This window comes from Dermacentor andersoni, chromosome 1 (assembly GCF_023375885.2).
Source record: "Dermacentor andersoni chromosome 1, qqDerAnde1_hic_scaffold, whole genome shotgun sequence".
In the NCBI taxonomy this organism is placed as follows: Eukaryota; Metazoa; Arthropoda; class Arachnida; order Ixodida; family Ixodidae; genus Dermacentor; species Dermacentor andersoni.
Genome location: NC_092814.1, coordinates 223,168,155 through 223,189,121, shown reverse-complemented (window position 1 = coordinate 223,189,121; position 20,967 = coordinate 223,168,155). Strand labels below are relative to the sequence as shown.

The window sequence follows — 20,967 nt, the reverse complement described above, 5'->3', positions numbered from 1 at the left end:
ATGAGGCAAGCCATAGTGGGGGGCTCTGTATTAATTTTGATCATTTGACGTTCTTCAACATGAACCTAATGCGCAGTACACAAGTGTACTGTATACAACACTAAACATCCAACAATACTGGACATGCAACTCTTTAGCAAAAACTTACCATGGATTATGACACTTGGGTCAAACAGCACGAATGCCACAAGGAAGGACACAGCAGGGCAAGTAGGATGGCTGTAGCCAATTTTCATCAGGCAGTCACTCCTGTCCCAAAAGAAATTCTCAGTGGCAGGGTGATCCCTTGTGCTCCCATCAGGCAATGTTTCTTGCCAGCCCTGCAAGCCATGAAAACAATATGTACTAAATCAGACGCTCAAATATGTAAGTTAATAAATTTTATTCCTTGCTTGCCTCTTGCGCAGGACAGATGCACTCAAACCACACAGGACATGCAACCAACTGCATATTTTTATAGAGACCAACTGACCAATGTGGGTGGAAATGAGAAGAATGTGCTGTATACTGAAACAATCAAACAGAATGTTAGCAGGTTGAAAGATGAATTATAACTTTAAGTTGGAACAGAAAGTAGCTCGAAAACTGCATGCCATACTACTTTAATGTGACGCTTTGGTACCAGTACTACTAGAGCCACTCCACTAAATCACAAGGTGTCGTTAAGTGCACCATGCTTCTTGCTTAAAAGTGCTTTTGTTATGTATGTGTGTGTGCACTTTTCAATGTACACTATGATGTAAATAAACTTCACATTTAACAAACAATGCTGCCACCGTAGCAATAAGTGGAATGGCAGAACAGCATCATCTGGTTGCATTCTTCACTGCATGGAGGTGCACAAAGTGTATGTGCATATGTGCGGCTTTGCAAGTTCTCTAATGTTCTCTACGGTGGCCTATGATCTGCATGTGAGGTGCAAACCACCTTCAATTTATGCCTCAAATACTCTATTCATAAAGGCGTGTTTGTACTGCCAGACTCTAGCCAGACATGCACTACTGGTGGATCTTAGTTACGTTTGGAAATGGTCGGAAAATAAAAGACAGACAGGAAATCAAATAAACACGTATATTACCGTAGAAACAATTAGCAGTCCAGAAAGCATGAGACACATGACAGTCACCTTGGTAAAAAACAATTAGTTTCTTATAGCTGGGTTCAGATGTGTTGACTTCACTCTCATGCCAGCATACTATCGCTATCATGCTCACTTGATGGTGTTTCCAGCACAGGGCTACATAAACAATATTGTGACTACAGATTGAAGAATTCTTTTAAGGATATTTCATGACATTTTCCACATAATTTCTGTTGAACTGGACGCTTTGCACTGCATTGAATAATTTAGGTACCACGAACATCAACTGTCAGTCCCTTAATGCTCCTACATTGGAATTGTTCCCTAAAAATGATATAATGCACATTGTGAGCTCGGACAAGGATCTGGAGGCTATTATATGCAGAATGCTTTCCACAAATACATAACCAAGAAATAGACCTAGAATCAAGCAAATACTAATGAATGAATTAGCGGTGTGTTTTGCCATTTTATCTGCATCTTGTTTAATTCGACCCAGCAGATAATTCGATCAATTTTGTCAGTCTCGTCAGGGTTGAACTAATGGAAGCAGACTGTACCGGGCTTGCAGTAAAGAATCGGTTGTCAGTCTCTTGAAGTTGTGAAGAAATATGCTCAACTAAGTCAAGCACTAAGCACAAGGTCAGGAGATCAAATCCCTGCTACGACGGCTGCATTTCGATGGGAACAAAATGCGAAAGCACCCCTGTGCCATGCATTTGGTGGACATTAAAAATCCCTGGTCCTAATGAGATCCTGAGGAAATCTCCAGACAAATAAAAATGGGCTAGAATGCATATGGTTCAATGCGAAAGTGGAGAAAAAGCAGGCAGGTGAACAGGCAAATGGCAACTATGGCGTCGATTCTAGAAACGCTAGAGGAGAGATGCTGGTAGAATTCGCAGAAAGCAATAAGCTGAGAATAATGAACACCCTTTTCAGGAAACTTTGCAACAGAAAGTGGACCTGGAAAAGCCCTAATGATGAAACAAAAAAGGAAATTGATTTCATACTTTCTGCCGATGCCAGCATAGTGCAGGATGTAGAAGTGATAGGTAGGGTAAAGTGCAGTAATCATAGGTTAGTGAGGGCTAGGATTCACCTCAATTTGAACAGAGAAAGAGTAAAATTGGTCAAGAAAAAAACAGGTCAACTTAGAGGCAGTAAGGGCAGCAGCAGACAAATTTAGGCTGGTACTTGCAAATATGCAGCCTTAGAACAGCGCGATGATGATGATGACAGAGGTAATGAATGAAACCGTAACAAGGCTGGCTTCAGAGGCAGCAATCGAAGTGGGAGGCAAGGCATCAAGACAACCTGTAGGCAAGCTTTCCGAAGTAACAAAGGACCTAATAAAAAAATAACAAAGAATGAAAGTGTCCAACTCCAGAGATAAGATAGAATTCGCGGAACTGCCAAAACTGATCAACAAAGCGAAAATAAGTGTTATTCGAAATTATAACTTGAGAAAGACTGAAGAAGCCGTAAAAAATTTACGCAGCCTGAAATCAGTGAGAAGAAATTTGGCATAGGACAAACCAAGATGTATACACTGAAAGATAAGGAAAGATAAACAGGTTAATATCATCAGCAATCTCGAAGGTATAATAAAAGCAGCGGAAGAATTCTATACTGACCTGTACAGTACCCAGAGGACTCGAGAGTATTCTATTCGAAACAATAATGAGCAGTATACAGAAACTCCTCCTATAACTAGAGATGAGGTCAGAAGGGCCTTGCAAGACATGAAATGGGGAAAAACGGCAGGAGAGGATGGAATAACAGTCTATTTAATCAAAGGTGGAGGAGACATAATGCTAGGAAAACTGGTGGCTATCTATACGAAGTGTCTATTGATTGCAAGGGTCCCAGAAAACTGGAAGAATGCAAACATTATACTAATCCACAAAAAGGGAGACGTTAAAGAACTGAAAAATTATAGGCCCATTAGCTTACTCCCAGTATTATATAAAATATTTACCAAAATAATTTCCAATAGAATAAGGGAAACACTGGACTTAAGTCAACCAAGGGAACAGGCTGGCTTCAGGAAGGGATACTCTACAATGGATCACATCCATGTCATTAATCAGGTTATCGAGAAATCCGCAGAGTACAATAAGCCTCTCTATATGGCTTTCATAGATTAGGAAAAAGCATTTGATTCAGTAGAGATACCAGTAGTCATAGAGGCATTGCATAATCAAGGAGTATAGACCGCTTACGTAAATACCCTGGAAAATATCTACAGAGATTCCACAGCCACCTTAATTCTACACAAGTAGGAAGATACCTATAAAGAAAGGGGTCAGACAAGGAGACAATCTCTCCAATGCTATTCACTGCGTGCTTGGAAGAAGTATTCAAGCTATTAAACTGGGAAGGTTCAGGGGTAAGGATCGACGGCGAATACCTCAGCAACCTTCGGTTTGCCAATAACACTTTTCTATTCAGCAACACTGCAGATGAGTTACAACAAATGATTGAGGACCTTAACAGGGAGAGTGTAAGAGTGGGGTTGCAAATTAATATGCAGAAGACAAAGATAATGATAAATAACTGGGCAAGGGAACAAGAGTTTAAGATCACAAGTCAGCCTCTAGAGTCTGTGAAGGAGTACATTTATCTTGGTCAACTAATCACAGGGAACCCTGACCATGAGAAGGAAATTCAGAGAAGAATAAAAATGGGTTGGATCGCATACGGCAGACATCGTGAGCTCCTGACTGGGAGCTTACCGTTATCATTGAAAAGGAAGGTATACAATCAGTGCATTTTACCGGTGCTGACATATGGGGCAGATACTTGGTGACCGACAAAGAAGCTTGAGAACAAGTTAAGGACCACGCAAAGAGTGATGGAACGAAGAATTCTAGGCATAACTTTAAGAGACAGAAAGAGAGCAGTTTGGATCAAAGAGCAAACGGGTATAGACGATATTCTAATAGGTACTAAGACAAAAAAATGGCACTGGGCAGGTCATGTAATGCGCAGATTAGATAACCATTGGACCATCAGGGTGACAGAATGGATACCAAGAGAAGGGAAGCACAGTAGAGGACGGCAGAAGACTAGGTGGTGCGACGAAATTAGGAAATTTGTGGGTGCTAGTTGGAATCGGTTGGCGCAGGACAGGGGTAATTGGAGATCGCAGGGAGAGGCCTTCGTCCTGCAGTGGACATAAAATAGGATGATGATGATGATGATGATGATGATGATGATGCATATGGCAGGCATTCTCATCAAGTAATGAAAAGCATCTTGTCACTATCTTAGGAAAAGAAAAGTATACAGTCAAACCTCAACATAACAAAAACAGATATAATGAGGTAAATATAAAATTTGGTTGGGCATGCTATTATTTACTGCTATATAGTAGTAACTCTACTGCTATAATGAAATCGAAAATGTGGCACCCAATTCAGTTTTAGTTATAGCCAAACAAATTTTTGTTTGCAGGGGTTTCAAAATATTTATTTGGTAGCAAGAATGTCAAAAACAGTCACCGACGAAGTTTTCAGAGCCAAATTTTTCGTACTTGCCTGCAGCACCGCCACTTACCCCTAGCACTAAAATAATAATGACAGACACGGCAGCCATGCACAAAGTTGCCGTTGTGTCAACTGGCATGAGACCACAACTTTAGTTGCCGACTCCTGACAAAATGGCGCTGGTTAGGCCTAGCAGCCTAAGCAGTGCGGCCAGCAGAGTGGTCAGTGACAAGCCATCGCGGGAAGCTCGCCGCCAATATGTTGACATTCATAGGCCCTATCAGCGATAGCGTGTGAGATAAGATGCAAAGGCTAGACTGATGGCCGTAGCAGTGGAGTACCGTGCCCTTTTTGTAACTGCGACAATTGATCAACGGACAAAGAATAACCACATGTTTACTGTGCCACAATGCAAATGTCATGGAACATCGGTGAAGGTAATCTTGCACAATTTTCCAAAGGCAAAGTTGTGAGCAATAAAGCTGCGGATTCCCTGGTACCAAATTGAGAAACTGAGTGCTCGCCGCGTTTTCACATGAGACGGGTGGGCAAGTATTGCGGTGAAGTTGCTGTGGCGGGAATCTATATACCATGCCAATCGCGCGTGCCTCGCGCATTTTCTTGTTTGCATGGGATCTAATGGCTGGAAAACGTACCATGCAATCGCACTTTGGTGACGTACTGAACATTGGTGCCGAAAAATTTTGTTTTTCAGGAACGTATGAACCGGTAAAAAATAAGCGTAACTTTATTGGCGATTCTTTATCTACTCGATTCTTCTTGCTCTGCCAACTTCGCTCCTTCGTCTCTCAACGAGATTAACAAGATGATTGCTCCCAATCTGACTCGGGTGCAAGCTCAAGATCTTTACCACGTCCTGGCATTCTATCGTGACACCTTTGATTTTGAAGGTCGCCCTCTAGGCCAAACATTTGTCATGAGTCATCAAATCAACGCTGGTGATGCTAACCCTATACACCAGCATCGTTATAGTGTATCCCATCATGAACATCAAGTCATCCAGAACAAGGTTGACAACATTATTATAAAAGACGTCATCAAACCTTCGTCTAGCCTGTGGGGTTGTTCTTGTGAAAAAGAAGGATGGCAGCTGGCATTTCTGTGTTATCGGTGTTTGAACAAACTAAACTTCTAAAGATGTCTACCCTTTGCCTCGCATCGATGACACCCTCGACTGTCTTCATGGAGCCCAATATTATGCATCCATCGACCTTCGGTCCGGCTATTGGCAGATTTCAGTCAACCCTATGGACCGCGAAAAAACTGCATTTATTATGCCAGATGACCTGTACCAATTCAAGGTCATGCTATTCGGACTATGTAAAGCCCCAGCAATTTTTGAAAGTATGATAGACTCTCTGCTGTGAGGATATAAGTGGTCCATCTGTCTATGCTACTTGGACAATGTCATTGTTTACTCGCATACATTTGACAGCCATCTCGCCCATTTATCGGCTATTCTGGTAGCCCTCCGTCGAGCCAATCTTCAGGTGAACTCTGCCGAGTACCGTTTTGGGCGACGCCAAATAACTATGCTCAGTGACCTTGTTAATGCTGCCAGTGTTCAACCAGAACCCGACAAAGTGCGAGCAGTGCCGTGCTCAGCCAGAGACGTCCGGAGTTTCATACGATTATGTTCCTACTTTTGTCGCTTTGTCCGGAACTTCGCGGACATCGCCTGTGCTCTTACTGAACTCTTGAAGAAAGATGTTCCTTTCATGTGGAGACCCGAAAAAGTAGCTTCGTTTTCTGCCTTCATCCCTCTACTCACTACACCATCAATACTGGCCCATTTCGACCCCTCATCACCTACAGAACTTCGCACCGATGCCAGTGGTCAGGGAATTGGGGCTGTCCTTGGCCAAAAACAGCACGGCAAGGAATGTGTGATTGCCTACACCTGTTCTCTTCTTTCATAATTCCATCATTCACTTTTCCACCATTACTTTCCCATCATTCACTTTTCCACCATTACTTTTCCATCATTCACTTTTCCACCATAACTTTTCCATCATTATATGCGAGTGCCTTGCTTTAATGTGAGCTGTCACCAAATTTAGACCTTACTTGTTTGGCCGAACTTTTTCTGTGATTACAAACCATCATGCCCTCTGCTGGCTCTCATATCGCTCAAGCATCCGTCTAAATGTCTCGGCCATGGGGCACTACGGCTCCAAGAATAGTCGTTTGTTATGCACTACAAATCTGGACGACGATTGCACCGAGACGCAGATTGCTTGTCACGTCACCCTGTTGATGCTCCCAACCTCATTGACGCTGACTCAGATGCCTGCATACTGTCTATCCTTGCTTCAGATGATATCCCCACCAAACAGCAACGAGACACATCTTTACAGCTCATTATCAACCATCTGACCGCTCCATCACCAGACCATTCTGTTCACCTGTTTAAGCTACATGACAACATTCTGTATCGTTTAAATCTTGGCTCAGATGACCCAGAGCTTCTGCTTGTGCTACCTCATCATCTATGCTTCAGTGTTCTTCACCAGCTTCATGATGTACCAAATGCTGGTCACCTAGGTGTCTCGCGTACATACACCTGCATCCGGTGTCGTGGTTTTTTTTTTTTTTGGCCTGGTGTAAACCGTTCAGTGCAGTGCTATGTCACTGCTTGTGAACGCTGCCAATGTCCCAAGTGCCCTTGAGCACTGCCTGCAGGCCAGCTACAACCTATTGATATCCCTGCAGAGCCATTCTTCCGTGTTGGCTTGGACCTCCTAGGCCCTTTCCCTATGTCCATCTTGGGAAATGAATGGGTTGTGGTTGCGACAGACTACGCCACGTGCTTCTCACTCACCAGGGCTCTGCCGACAAGCTGTTCCACAGAAATCACCGACTTTCTGCTCCACGACATAATTCTACATCATGGCGCCCCTCGGCAGCTCATCACTGACCGCGGGAGGTACTTCCTCTTACGAGTGTTAGATGACGTCCTTCATGCCTGCTCCACTGAACATAAGGTCACCGCCACTTATAATCCACAGACGAATGGGCTGACCAAGCGCCTGAACCGACCGCTAACTGAGATGCTGGCCATGTATGTTTCACCTGATCACCGTGACTGGGGCAGCACGTTAACATTTGTTACTTTCACATACAATTCATCATGGCATGGCACCGCTGGATATTCACCGTTTTATTTACCGTTTGGCCAACATCCTGCATTGACATTTGAGACTCTCCTTCCGTCAGCTTCTCACTCGCCTACTGAATATGCCAGTGACATCCCTTGCTCGAGCCCATGCTACTAGTCAACTTGCCCACGACCGACTCTGTGCTTCACAAGACTCCCAAAAGTCCCGTTATGACAGCCAACACAGAAGTGTGCACTTCACACCTGGCTCTCTGATCCTCCAATGGTCGTCATGCCACCATGTCGGCCTATCAGAGAAGCTCCTCCCACGTTACACCGGGCCCTACAAGGTGCTGTGTCAACCAAGTATCATCAATTACGAGATTATACCCCAGGGCCGTGCTTCTTTGACCTCCTCGCTACCAAGTGATGTTGTTCACGCTTCCTGGCTGAAGTCATATTGCCCTTCTAGTTCCTCACCTTCGTAGCAAGCGCCAGGATGGTGCTTCTACCGCCGGAGGGTGATGTTACGGAGCAATCAATGCATGGATGATGGTGAGGTTTGGCAGAGCGGTGATGACGACGTTGAGGGCGCTTGCATGTGGGCCGGATCAGACATCTTCTCTTGCCCTAGCTTTCTTTGTAAATATAACCTTCGCCTACATCTCACCTCCATCACAATATAATACATAAACCACTAGAGCTCTGTTAGAGCAATAGAATGGTTATATAAGGAAGGGAAATGCAGTTGAGGATGGCAAAGGATAAGGTGGTGTGATGAGATTAGAAAATTTGCAAGCACAGTATGCTGTTGCAGGATGCAAGACAGGACTAATTAAAGATTACTGTCAAGACGACTTTGTTGCAGTAGCCATAAAATAGGCTGATGAATTGATGATGTTGAGCAAAGGACTGCAAGCCCATACCTCCCAACTAACATTGAAAGCCACATTAACATTTGACATTCAATAACTTTGCTCTATCTGAAGAGTACGTTTCTCGAATTTAACACTTGTTCTTATGCTTCTTCTTGCCCTTCATGTTGCATGTTTCAAACTGCTTCTTTCACGAAGCAAGAGTACCAACTCACCCAGTTATCTATCCTTTTGTTATGGATAGCTTGAATGTACTGCTATGTTATATTTTTCTCATGAAATGCTACGTTTCATTTGCTGTAGATCGTTTGTAATAGCATTTCTTGCAATGGGTCTAATACTAGCCTAGTTGGCTATGGACTTACATGGCTTCACACAAATGTCTTGTACCTTGTTATAAATGAAATTAAAATTAACTGGTAAAATGTAACGTAGCAAAACCACACAGTGGGTTATGAGGGATTGTATAGTAGAGAGCTTTGGATTAATTTCGACCTCTTGTGTTGCATTAACGTGTACACGAAGCACAGTACACAAGCATTTTTGCATCTTGCCTTTAACAGAATGCATCCACTGCAGCCTGAAATCACACCCATGACCTCGGGATCAGCAGCAGAATGTTATGGCAACTCAGTCACCACCAGTATATCTAAATGAAATGATGATGATAATAATAATAATAATAATAATAATAATAATAATAATAATAATAATAATAATAATAATAATAATAATAACAACAACAACAACAACAACAACAGATGATGATAAAAGCTCCAACTACCAAAGGTCTGTTTATGTCTATAATTTTGTTTTTGCAATAATGTAAGTACTAATAAGTAAATACTTGTAAGTACTAATAATGTAAATATTAATATCGCTACATGCTAGAAAGTTTGATCAAACCATTCATTATATATTTATATATAAATTAACACAATGATGGAACTGCCAGTAGCAGTGATGACTCAATCATTTCGAATGCAAACATATTTTTGTTCTGAGAGCTACTATCTGAGGTTGCTTTCAATTCAAGCCATGCAGATGCTGTGCATTAAAGACCGAGATTATTCATGTCCCAACAACTACTCCAAGTTTCAAAGGTGTACCCATACCAAGTTCTTTCTGAAAAGTCACTCTGCTCTTCTTACATTTTGTTAAGTACAAACAAAAATTTCAGCTGTTATGATTCTTGCTTAAAATCATAGTGCTGATCTTGCTTGTTAAGTCAAAACAGTATAGCAACACAGTCAAAACAGGAAAAAAAGAAGACTCAGAAGAAAATCGGGCAAATTATAATGAAATGCTTACTTCTAGCTCAAACCCAACTTCAGTCATGAGCACATGGACTGCAAGGGCCAGAGCTTCACGGGGATGGTTTATGTTGCACGTCATGTGCAAATCTTCCAACTGTTTCGGGAGCGGCATGGTGAAATCTTGTACCTGGTAGCAATATTGTGGTCGTGCTTGTTCCCTACATTATGAAGTAACGAGAAAGTAGTAGTTGAAAAGAAATCTTTAAACAAAATTATTTTGTTCAATCTAATCCCACAACTCATGAAAATGCAAACAAGACAAGTTCACAGGAAGATCAAGGCTTTTAGTGATGAGCAGTAGTCGAACAAGGAATGTCGCTGAAGCCAACATTTCGACAAGGGGTTGTTGAAAGGCACTGATAAAGACAAGTCCCTCTGCTGAAATGTTCAGCAGCAGTCTTTATTCTACTACTGTTTATCAACCCATCAAATTGGAAACTTACCAAATGCTAGCTTAGCAAACAAAAAAAACCTTAATTAGGTGTATCCATAACAAGACAAATTATTGCCACAAGACTACTGAAATGTTGCAGCTGCTGTATTTGGTTGCATGGCATTCAATGAAGTAATAGAAACATTATCAAACATAAAGAGACATTTATTAAAATTCAGCTTTGCTGCAGTGCTGCCTGCAAGCAACACAAAGGAAATGTTAAGCCATACACTGCATGTTGTCGAATATAGAAAAAGACTTTAGTCTAGGTTTGGTGATGGCAAGATATGTGCCTAGCTTCAGTCTTTCAGTTTTCCAGTTATAACAAAACTGTATCATTTCCCCTGGTTGAATGTGCATGACATTTTGCAATATTATGGTGAAATTAAAGATTAACTGAAACAAAATTTTGGATCACTGAAACTGCATATCCTCAGATGGTATAAATAAAAGGTTATTTATACCTTATATTTAACCTTATATTTAGCCTCATAAAGCCTCATCATTTTGCAGGCTCCACAAAAAATGTTGTGATTGAAATGTGAGTGGATGTGTGACAAAAATCTCACAAAAATAGATGTTAATATTCTAAAAACAAAACTGGAAAAAAAAAAAAAAGATGTTGCCATTACCACTCATCGGACATGACAGAACCTGAAACATTAAGAACCAGAGTGGCTCCACAGCATAGATCTCAGAGATTGAGCAGTGTGTGGGATTCGCACCATATCCGCTAACTACCAAATGCATGTGTCATGTGCTTAGATACTATTTGAAGGCTATTAATGCAAGAATTGGACAGGTGCCTGCCTCACAGCTTTACTGAGGTTGCTTCGATAGTATATAGTACACATTTCTAATCAATTTAGCCACAGTGAAATTTTGTTGCAGTAAACCTTCACAAACCCTGATTTGTGCACCATGCTAGAAGGGAAATTTACCACACATGCCAAACACATGCAAACAACATTTGATTGACTCAGTATCCGCTCTTTCTACATGTATTAAGGCTGAAATATGCACCTACAGATACAATGAAGCCACTAGTTTTGCCTACTGCTGACTTTATGCAACACGAAAAATCATAGTGGGCTTGTGTGACATTACACAACCATAGCACAAACTCCAGAGAAGCAGAGTTAGAGACAAAAGAGGCTATGGTTCCTGGAACAGTCATTCTTATAGCCTCAGACATTTTTCCCGCTAAATTGGGATTTCTGGTTCCCATGGAGCTATTTTTCGATGCTACACTGTGCCGAGCCACAGTTGTTTTACCATTGCCAGCAACATTGAATGTATGACCACTTCCACTTAATACTCTCAAATGAGTACTCCGGAACTTAGAAACATACTTTCAATTGTTTTATTATAAGCCAACAGGGTCTCCCCTATATGTGTGTGCAAAGACAAAAGCAGAAATGTAAAACACTTTGCTTACAGAGTGTTTTAAAGGCTCCAAAGGTCAATTTGGAAATTTCCTACAGTGCTCCCAATACCGTGTAGACTTGTATAAGGGCCGCTCTTATTTTTCACAGTTTTGACAAGGTGCAGCCCTTGCACAGGACTGAACCTTTTGGTCAAAATGATGTCGGCACAGGCAATGACTACTGCACACCCCGGATCCCCAAATGTACCATTGCATCAGAGGTCAACGCACAGCTCTCGTTATCAAGTAGGGGCACGCAGGAGTGCGCAGCACACGAAAATTCGCTGTTGCACGTGTATGGCATCGGGGAACTGAACACGGTTGCTTTTTTGCTGAAATTTTTTCTTCTTTCCAATTTCGGGCTGCCAATTAGGGGGTGCAGCCCTTACATGGTGTGGCCACTACATGAGTCTATACAGTAAATCTGCAACTTTCAAAATTTCTCCAGCATGTTCCTCACAAGCACATCACTTCTCAATGCTACAAAGTTTCATCTCGATACACCCAGTAGTTTGCAAACAGCAAATAGTTAGTCCCCTCGAAACCATAGGAAAGAACGCAAATAAATACAAATTTAATAATTGCCTCTGGAGCCACAATATGGTGAAAACTTCAATGCATGTAGTCACATTAACAGTGTCACTGCAGATAAAAAGCAGTTTTTGTCACTGAAATGTTACTTGAGCATTAGTTAAATATTATGCAACATGCAACTTAGAAACAGCATTACAGGAATGTTAAATCAATGTCTCATTGTGTCTGTTGCAGCGACAACACTATGGCAGAAATCAACTACCACTGGGCAACCTTGACAGGTAACATACCAACTTTCCGGTGACAATTGATGCTACTAGATAAGCTGCATGGTGCATGCCACAATAAGCAACAGCACTTCACTAGTGGCACAAACCACATCTTACAGGTATACTTTGAATAACGACAACTGAAATAAAAAACATCCAAGGGAAGTCCTTTTTTTTTTTTTTCAAGAAATATCCTACATATAGCTAGTCTGCTACGAGCACTATCTCCTACTTATAACCATGGCGTAATATGAAGGATGGACTTATGCAGAACATTTTTCTTGATATTAGCATTAGTAAATTCCCAGCATAATTCAGCTTCACAGTACACAAACACTGCCATTTTCTGATATATTAAAGTAGGCTCAGCCTTCCATAGATCTTGGCTGCAAATTTTGTAATGATGCCTTGCACTCGCTTTTCTATGCCACTCTTATCACCCATTGTTTACAGTTGGCTGATCCCATTGATAATGCAAGCAGAACATTGTAGCTTGTTCTGACCGCTGAGTAAGCATGAAAAGCACGAAGAGGAATAGCATCAAAAAAGGCATCACTACAAAATCACAGCCATGTTTTCAACCGATAGGAGAGAGGGCCCCATCAGGCATTGTTGTCTCTCGCCCTTCTCCTAAGTGTGTAAAAAGTCACATTTGCATAAATGTCAATTTCAATTCAAAAACGAAATGAAAAACTAGCAGCAAACATGCGGATACGTAGTCTACAGCTAATGTAGTACATGAAATATACAAAATATTGGCCTTGTGAGTATTTTTCAACTGTTACAAAAGTTACACCATGCTAGAAAAAAAGAATAATGTGGATTTTGCTGCACTTTACATTAGCCATGATGATGCTCATGCTACGTGGAGAAGCAGTTGTTCCGTAATGGTAATAAATACATATACATCACTAATCACAAAAGAATTCTTTGGTGCTGACATCTTGCAATTGACAAGCTTCTGTTTCCCCCCCCCCCTTTTTTTTATGAACTCGAATAGATTTTTGAAGCAATGACTGTCACGGTGGGGAGAATGTCCACTACCACTGTACTTGGTTGAACATTCTTCATCAAGGCCGGTATTTTGTAGCGATGCCTTATCCGATGCTAATGCCTTTCGATGCTTTTTGCATTCGTAAGTGGCCGCATGTGACACTCTGCCGTGGGCAGAGCGTCGCTTCACCACTCACGAACATGAAAAGCACCGAAAGGCATTAGCATTGGGAAAAGGCATCGCTAGAAAATCACAACCCAGCTTTGAAAGCAGGCTGGATAGCCAGGCACCTTGAGCTACTGCTGGAACTTCCAGGTACTATGTCAGGTAAATCTAATAACGATCATACTATTTGCGGAGGCTATGCTGAAACTGAAAATATCGAATCACTAGGCAAGCTGTTGCACAGGGTTATAACTCCACATGGTAAAAAGCATTTCATATAGTGCCTTGTACTTATGTTACTGAAAGCCAAATGAATAAAAGCAATAGAGAGGCAACAAGAACAGAATTGCATTCATATTATTGGAAAATAAGAAAAATGAGCAACTCTAAGCATGTGCTAAAGTTTGATGCATTTGTAAAGAGATGTAGCAGTTGTAGCTGAAAATCAGACAGTCCAGAAGAGTCTGCCCAGCCTTCCCTGCTACTGTAAAAAAATTTGCTAAATTAGCCAAAGTGATAATTTGCATTTTCCAATTTGGCAAGTGCAACATGACTGAGGAAAGTTTTAACAATGCCTTCAGTTCAGTTTTTTAGACTCCCAATGGTGGCAAAAAATGACAATTGCTATGAAAATTGAAAATGCAGTCTTCAGGCTGCATACTGAATGTAGTTCTCTGCAGAAGAATTTTGATGTTTCTGTTTGTCAGCATGTCAAAATAAACTATCCATTCCCAAAGGCATAGTACAAAAACGTCTGAGCAACACTCAAGGGATGCATTTCTGAAAAAATGTCTGGTGTATATATACTACTAAAAATTATGGGGGGCTTCAGAAATATGGACCACTTGGGATTCTTCAATGTGCACCTAAATCTATGTATACTATAGCATTGTTCATCTTATGCCATGCTACACTGGCCAAAATGTATTCCCTTTGCTACCGGCTGAAATAGAGGCCCATTGGTACTACAACGCCGAAATGAAACGCAAACACAACAGAATAAACCAGAAAGCAAAACTGATACTTGGGTTAAGTTAGTTGACATTCATTTTGATTATTACAGCACAGCACACACAGGATGACTTGAAGCACTCATGAACAGTAATGAATTGCAACTCAATTTTATTTAAAGGCACACAGAAATATATATACCTTACTTTGGAACCCAGACGCAGAACTGACCATGCACGGGTGTAGCTGTTTGTTGCTTGTACTGTTGACGTCTGGGCAACAGAGTAAGATGCATACATAAATGTTTTTGAGGTTTCAAATAATCATGTCGCGAGTCCGCAGCTGCCCCGTGTGCTTACTGCGCTGCAATCATCAGGATAAATATAATTCCTTTCAACATTCACAAGTGTGCGACGCGACAGTGGTGTGATGATAGACATTTTGGAGCTAGAGGGCATATAGCAGCACTCAAATAAGCAAGGATCGCAGATTTCAATTTGAGGCATTTAAACGCAAGAAGCGCTGCGCTCTAGTTTCTTACCGTTCGCATTAAATTCCGGCGTGGTAATACACACACATCTCGTCGATTAAAATGCCGTGGCTATCGCGCGGCGTGAAATAGGGGCGATGACACCGCAAAAGCGTCTTTTCTTTTTTTTTTTCTTTTTTTTTTTGCAATTGCCGCTTTAAATAACGTAAATGCATCCACACATTCCAGTGTAAGGCCACAACCGTTTAAGGCCGCTATCGATCAGATCTGATGCAGCAAGTCAATGGTCAATGCGACTTTGCGGGAAGAACTAACAGCACAGTTCAAAAAGAATTTACGCGTCACGCAGGTAGTACGAATGCAAAACATGTGTTCGTGAAAGGCTTCAACTTCGATTAACGACGAACCGGTGTTGATGGCTCACAATGATTGCAATGGTAGTTCTTATAACACGTAAGGACATAGCGAAAGTTAACAAAAGTGGATTTATCGCACATGCAAGCTTAACGCCGATGTCGAAAATGACGCATGGAATAAAGACTATTGCGCATGAATGTCATCCGCGCCCCTAAGAATGATTCAAGTGAATAGTTTTCAAAAGAATGCAGGAAGCTAGGTGATCTAATGTAACTGTGGACGTAGTAGAGTACGTTTTCTACAAAAGCGAAAGTATTCATATGTGCAGTGTTTACGTACCTCATCACTGACACAGCTTTCGTTCCAAACTTGCCAGCCCCTAGGCTTGACATGGAGAGACCTTTGCAGAAGTTACCACATTTAAAATTACGTATGTCTTCTCTTCTCAGGCCGCCCAAGGTTGGAGTTCTTAGTGCAATTTTTTTGCTGCAGACCACAGCAGCAGCACCGAATTCATTTGCGCAGCACGGGAGACTGAAGCATGGCGGGAGCACGCGGTTCGGTTGCCAGTTTCGTTTTTGTTTCTCAAGCCCGTAGATTTTCTGCTTAAGCAAAAAATATCTAGGAACTTAAGAACTGGCTTCGTATATTAAGGAAAATAAATTTTTACAACCAGCGCTTTATATTATTAGCCTGGCATATTTCATTTATAACTATTTTATATAGTGAAACACAGAAATGCTCTCATGGGCAATGGCTCCACATTTGGTGGAAGCCTGGCATATCTCATTTATAACTATTTTAGTGAAACACAGTAATGCTCTCATGGGCAATGGCTCCACATTTGGTGGAAGAAACGTTAGTTGAACTGTGTTGCGTATTGTTGCAATTCGAACTACCTCATAAGTTTTACTGGGATCCACAATATTCTTACAATAAAAATTATTGGTAAAATTATTGCCGCAAATGTTGAGCCAATGAACAGACTGGGTGGTATTAAGGGAGTCAATCGCGATAGAGAACTCAATCGGGATCGAAAGTGCCGCGTGTGACCAGGGTATAAGCCAGGATGTGACTGTACCAAAAGAAAGGCCACGAGGGGATACGGACAGACCAGCCCCTATAGAAGTTCCATCGCGAAGAAAGACCGCACGCATTAATTTAAATAATATGCCGCAAACGGCAAACCGTGCGATAGCAACAGAACCCATCTCGGGATGTACCTCGACAATCCCGGCCACGGCGACTGCATTTCGATGGGGGCGAAATGCAAAAACACCCGTGTACTTGGATTTAGGTGCAGGTTAAAGAACCCCAGGTAATCGAAATTATTCAGGAGTCGGACTCCACTAAGGCGTGCTTCATAATCAAGTGGTTTTGGCACGTAAAACCCCATAATTTAACTGAGTATGTTCCTGTGACTATGTGTATATTTGGTCAAATGTGCATAGGGCAGACTGGCCAGTGCCTCAACATGTGCCATAATTCACTTCAGAGACCAGTATGTTGGCCCCACTTGACCATGCATTGAAGCGACTGGGGCTGTGTACCGTATTTAGACTGTTCATCTGTTTTGTTCACCTACAGCAACCAATTGACCAAAAAAATGGGCGAGGAATACCATGTAAAAATTTTTTTTATATGGTATTGTACGGTACAGATTGGGGCCATTAATGGCCCCAATCTGTTTACTGAATTCTCTGCAACCTCCAGTAATAACAAATTTGCTTGTTGTGACTAGTTTCAGGCGATTAAAGAGTCACACCAAAATAGGTGTCTTCAGAGGGAGATGATGCCTGTTTGATGCATTGCCTGTACCATAAGCACCGCCAAGACGGATGCTGCCACTATTGGCATCACTATTGCAGCCACCAGTATGGCCAGGTGTGTGCGTAATGACCATGAATTTCACTAACAATATGACGAAAGTTTGCTCCCATATAAATGTACGGGCTTCATTGGGATCAAATTAACTGAAATATCAAATTAAGAGGAGTTGAATGAACAGATGGAGACTGTAATAGGCTATTGAGTGTGTCTATATACTAGGGGGGACTGACAGCATGCAATTCACCATGCCATTAGGGTGTAGAGAACTGTGCTGCACATATCGCACTTGTGTGATTGGCAAGTGCACACTTAAGGAAGGAAAGGGCATGGCCAATAGGCCAAAAAATTTCTAAATGTTTTTGCGTGATTATTTAGTCCTAAATATGGTGTGCTGACCCCATGTACAACACTGTGTACAGCAGAATCCCCCATTGTTTTCTTGCAATTTGCGATTGTGAAACTGTAAGTCGACAATATTGTACATTGTCATTTACATATTAATTTGTTTTGATAATTGTCACATCAGCAACTGATTTAAGGGTGAGCACTCCAGTTAGTTCCATTATTGACTTCCGTTTTTTCTGCTATATGTGTGTATTTCTTCATTATGTTTTAGGTTTTATAAAGCATTTTCTTCTGGTTTTTTGTGACTTCATAATTAAGGTTGTACTTAACTTACGTGTTGCTTATTATGTATGTATCAGTCTGACAGCCATTCCCAAGATGTGCCATTGCCCCACAAGCAGCTGCCAGAGCAGGTGCTGGTACCACAGCCATTGCCGCCACAAAAACCACTCCTACTTCCACAGCTCCACGAGCAACTGTCAGAGAAGATCCCGGCTCCATAGCCAACGCTGCCACAGCAACCACTCCTGCTTCCACAGCAACAACCGGACATGGTTTCCGATGCTGTTCATGCAGAAGACACCAGCCAGGTATGTATAGCAGAAAAATTGCATAACCCTTAAATTGGGATTTATAAGTTGCAGAATCTATGACAATTTGATTTTGCTCAGCAATTTACTCACACTTTGTAACTAGTAAAAAAAATCATAGTGCCATTTTTTATGACTCTGACATTTGTGATGTTACCTCTGAAGTTACAAAAAATAAGATATGATCTCAGAGGTTAGAAAATGTTGTCCTGAAACATGAGCTAACGGTGTTGCAATAGCTCATACCACGTTAAATGTATTCAGAACTGTGTAGTCACCATCCATGATTGCATTGATAGCCACCACTGTTTCATTTGCAGCGGTTGCAGCGTGCAATAGTTTTCTTTGGCTCAGTCCAACGCACGCGCACTGTCACAAGCGCAGCTTTAAGCGGTCAAGGATGAAGAGTTATTCTACCGTGGCCTGCACGCTGGCTTCCATTCTGCCAGCTCCATTACAATGGACACACAATCCGTTTTCAATCAGGTCATTGACAAAAACATCATAGGAATGTGCACGCTGTAGTGAAGCACCTCTCAGATGAAGGTGTGGCTGTTTTGCACTGCGGACTCTTCACAAAAGAAGTCGTGAGGTGCTCGCTGCTGCAAATGCTAATTAATCCCAAGATGATGGCAATTGTAGCTGCACACTTCATTTGGGCAAAATAAATACAGGATTTGTTGATTCGTTTTGTAATTAAAAATGTGTTGATGTAGTAAGCATCTGTTTAGCGTTCCCGTGATAATCAAGCAGTCAAATATTCTGAAGGCTAGCATTATTGAACGTGACACATGGTTCTCTGTAGCATACCTTGAACGCCACTGTATTAATACAATTTTTATTTAGCTAAACTTAGGTAGTAAATCTATTCCATCTTGATTTAAATCCACACTAAGGAACAGCAGGTAGTCAGAATTAACCCAGAGCCCCTTACTACGATGTGCCTCATAATCAGATGGTGCTTTAGCCATTTAGAACCTGAGAAATCAAGTATTTTGTTTTGTCTTACCAAACAGATGCTTTGCAGTTTAATATTTAAAGCTGCAGGTTTCAATATCCAACCATTAATGAACTACATGAATTCCACAGATAGAATGTCTTCTATTGTGCAATGATCGCTTCTATTTAATTTTTTAATAGAACTGATGTTCATGGGAGTGTAGACAATGGGCAAGCCATTCTTCTGGATCGTGTTCCTTGGGGTTGAAATGACCTGTGGCTTTGAAATCTTTGAACAGAGTTGAGATGAAGTGAACTACTGCTGTTGCATTATAAAACAAAAGTGCATTTGCATTTGGGTCAGATGTTGCTCTGTGCATTTAGGCATATCCATAAAGATGCATGTGTCTCTCACGGCATGTAAGTAATGTGGGGTTCTTATCCGTGCTCTTGGGACAAAGGAACAACACAGTAGTGCAAATAATCACAAGGGCATTTATTGCACTTTTCATAGACTGATGCCTGCTAGCCGAGTTGCTGTCCACAAAACATGCCGATGGGCGCGCGACAAATCGTGGAAGTCCGACTCACCGCGACCGGATAACGAGCGAATATGTTCGCCCATGCTGGACACCAACGCCTGGTCGTTCGCACGTTCGAACGATCGTGTTCGATCGATCAGGCGTTCGAAGCCCGGGTAGGCTTCGCGAGACGGTCTCGCAGAAGCATGGATCGGCTCAGGCGCAGAACGTCCGCGCCGCTTGCCGAACCCGAGCCAAAGAGGAAGAGCCTTCTCCTTTTCGCGCCCAAGTAACCCCGCTGTTAGGTGGCGTTAGCAGAGCCACACTCTCGCCATCTCTCGCAATGCGTATCAACCACACCGACTGCCGCTGTCACCAAGCCACGCGGCGAAGCCGGATATTACAGGAGACGGGAGCTATGCGGGAAAACAACATATCAGAGGACGCGTGAGAGTCGCGCATCCCCACATCCCCCCAACCTTAAATCACTACATATTCCGACGAGACATGTCACACGGTCTAACATCACCGAAGAAGGTGTCGTGTCGTCGTTTCGCCGTGTCGTGTCGTCAGCGCCGTGTCGTCGTTTTATGACTTCTTTTGTCCGTGTGTTGTGTTGCGCTGTAACGAACCTTACTATCGACCTCCCCTCGCAAGAGGTAAAAAGACATAAAAGCGCGCCACCGCGCGAGACCCTCTCTCTTGGACACCTAAGCCGCCGGTATACTGGCTGACCTGCCGCAACCCGTGAGTGACGTCGTTTGCCTGACCTACCCAGGCAACGAGGCAAGCCTATTTATTACTTATTACCGAGAAGACGCCCCTCTGCCAGTGTTCTAGCTTTATTGCTGGTAGCAGTAAACGTTGTTACAGTTGATGCCGGTGGTTGCCTTATTCGTTCGAACCCGATGTAGCCGCGATTCCCGCGCTACGGGTTGGGAGTACAACGGATCGACTGCGTGGGGCTAGATCCGGAGCTCGCCTTCAATCCTAGCCGCACGCAGAGTACATAGGCAAGTACATACAGTACATTAGGCAAGAAAGAGAAAACTTACATGTGCTGCTGTGCATGTGTGGAATCAATTAACTGTGCTAACCCACTATTCTTTTGTGCAAATGCTGTGACCAAGCTACCTCCACTATTGACTCTCGTAAATAGTAAGGTAGGGGAGACTTATTTTTCAGAAAGTTGTTTTGCACCCCTGATGCATTATTACTTGTTGCTGAAGGTGACAGTCAGCT

The 20,967-nt window shown here is 42.2% G+C and overlaps 1 protein-coding gene across 1 annotated transcript in view; it reads right to left on the bottom strand.

Annotated features, from left to right (window-relative positions):
* Positions 1 to 16,052, bottom strand: part of LOC126548480 (F-box only protein 7-like) — a 70,978-nt gene extending 54,926 nt beyond the window's left edge. Inside the window, exons 1-4 of the mRNA XM_050196676.3 lie at positions 15,840 to 16,052; positions 14,860 to 14,925; positions 9,877 to 10,039; positions 149 to 320 (exon numbers count right to left, since the gene is read on the bottom strand). Of these exons, the coding sequence (XP_050052633.1) occupies positions 149 to 320; positions 9,877 to 10,039; positions 14,860 to 14,925; positions 15,840 to 15,892 (454 nt within the window). The 5' untranslated portion in view covers positions 15,893 to 16,052. The remainder of the gene's footprint in view (positions 1 to 148; positions 321 to 9,876; positions 10,040 to 14,859; positions 14,926 to 15,839) is intronic.
* Positions 16,053 to 20,967: the final 4,915 nt, after the last annotated feature.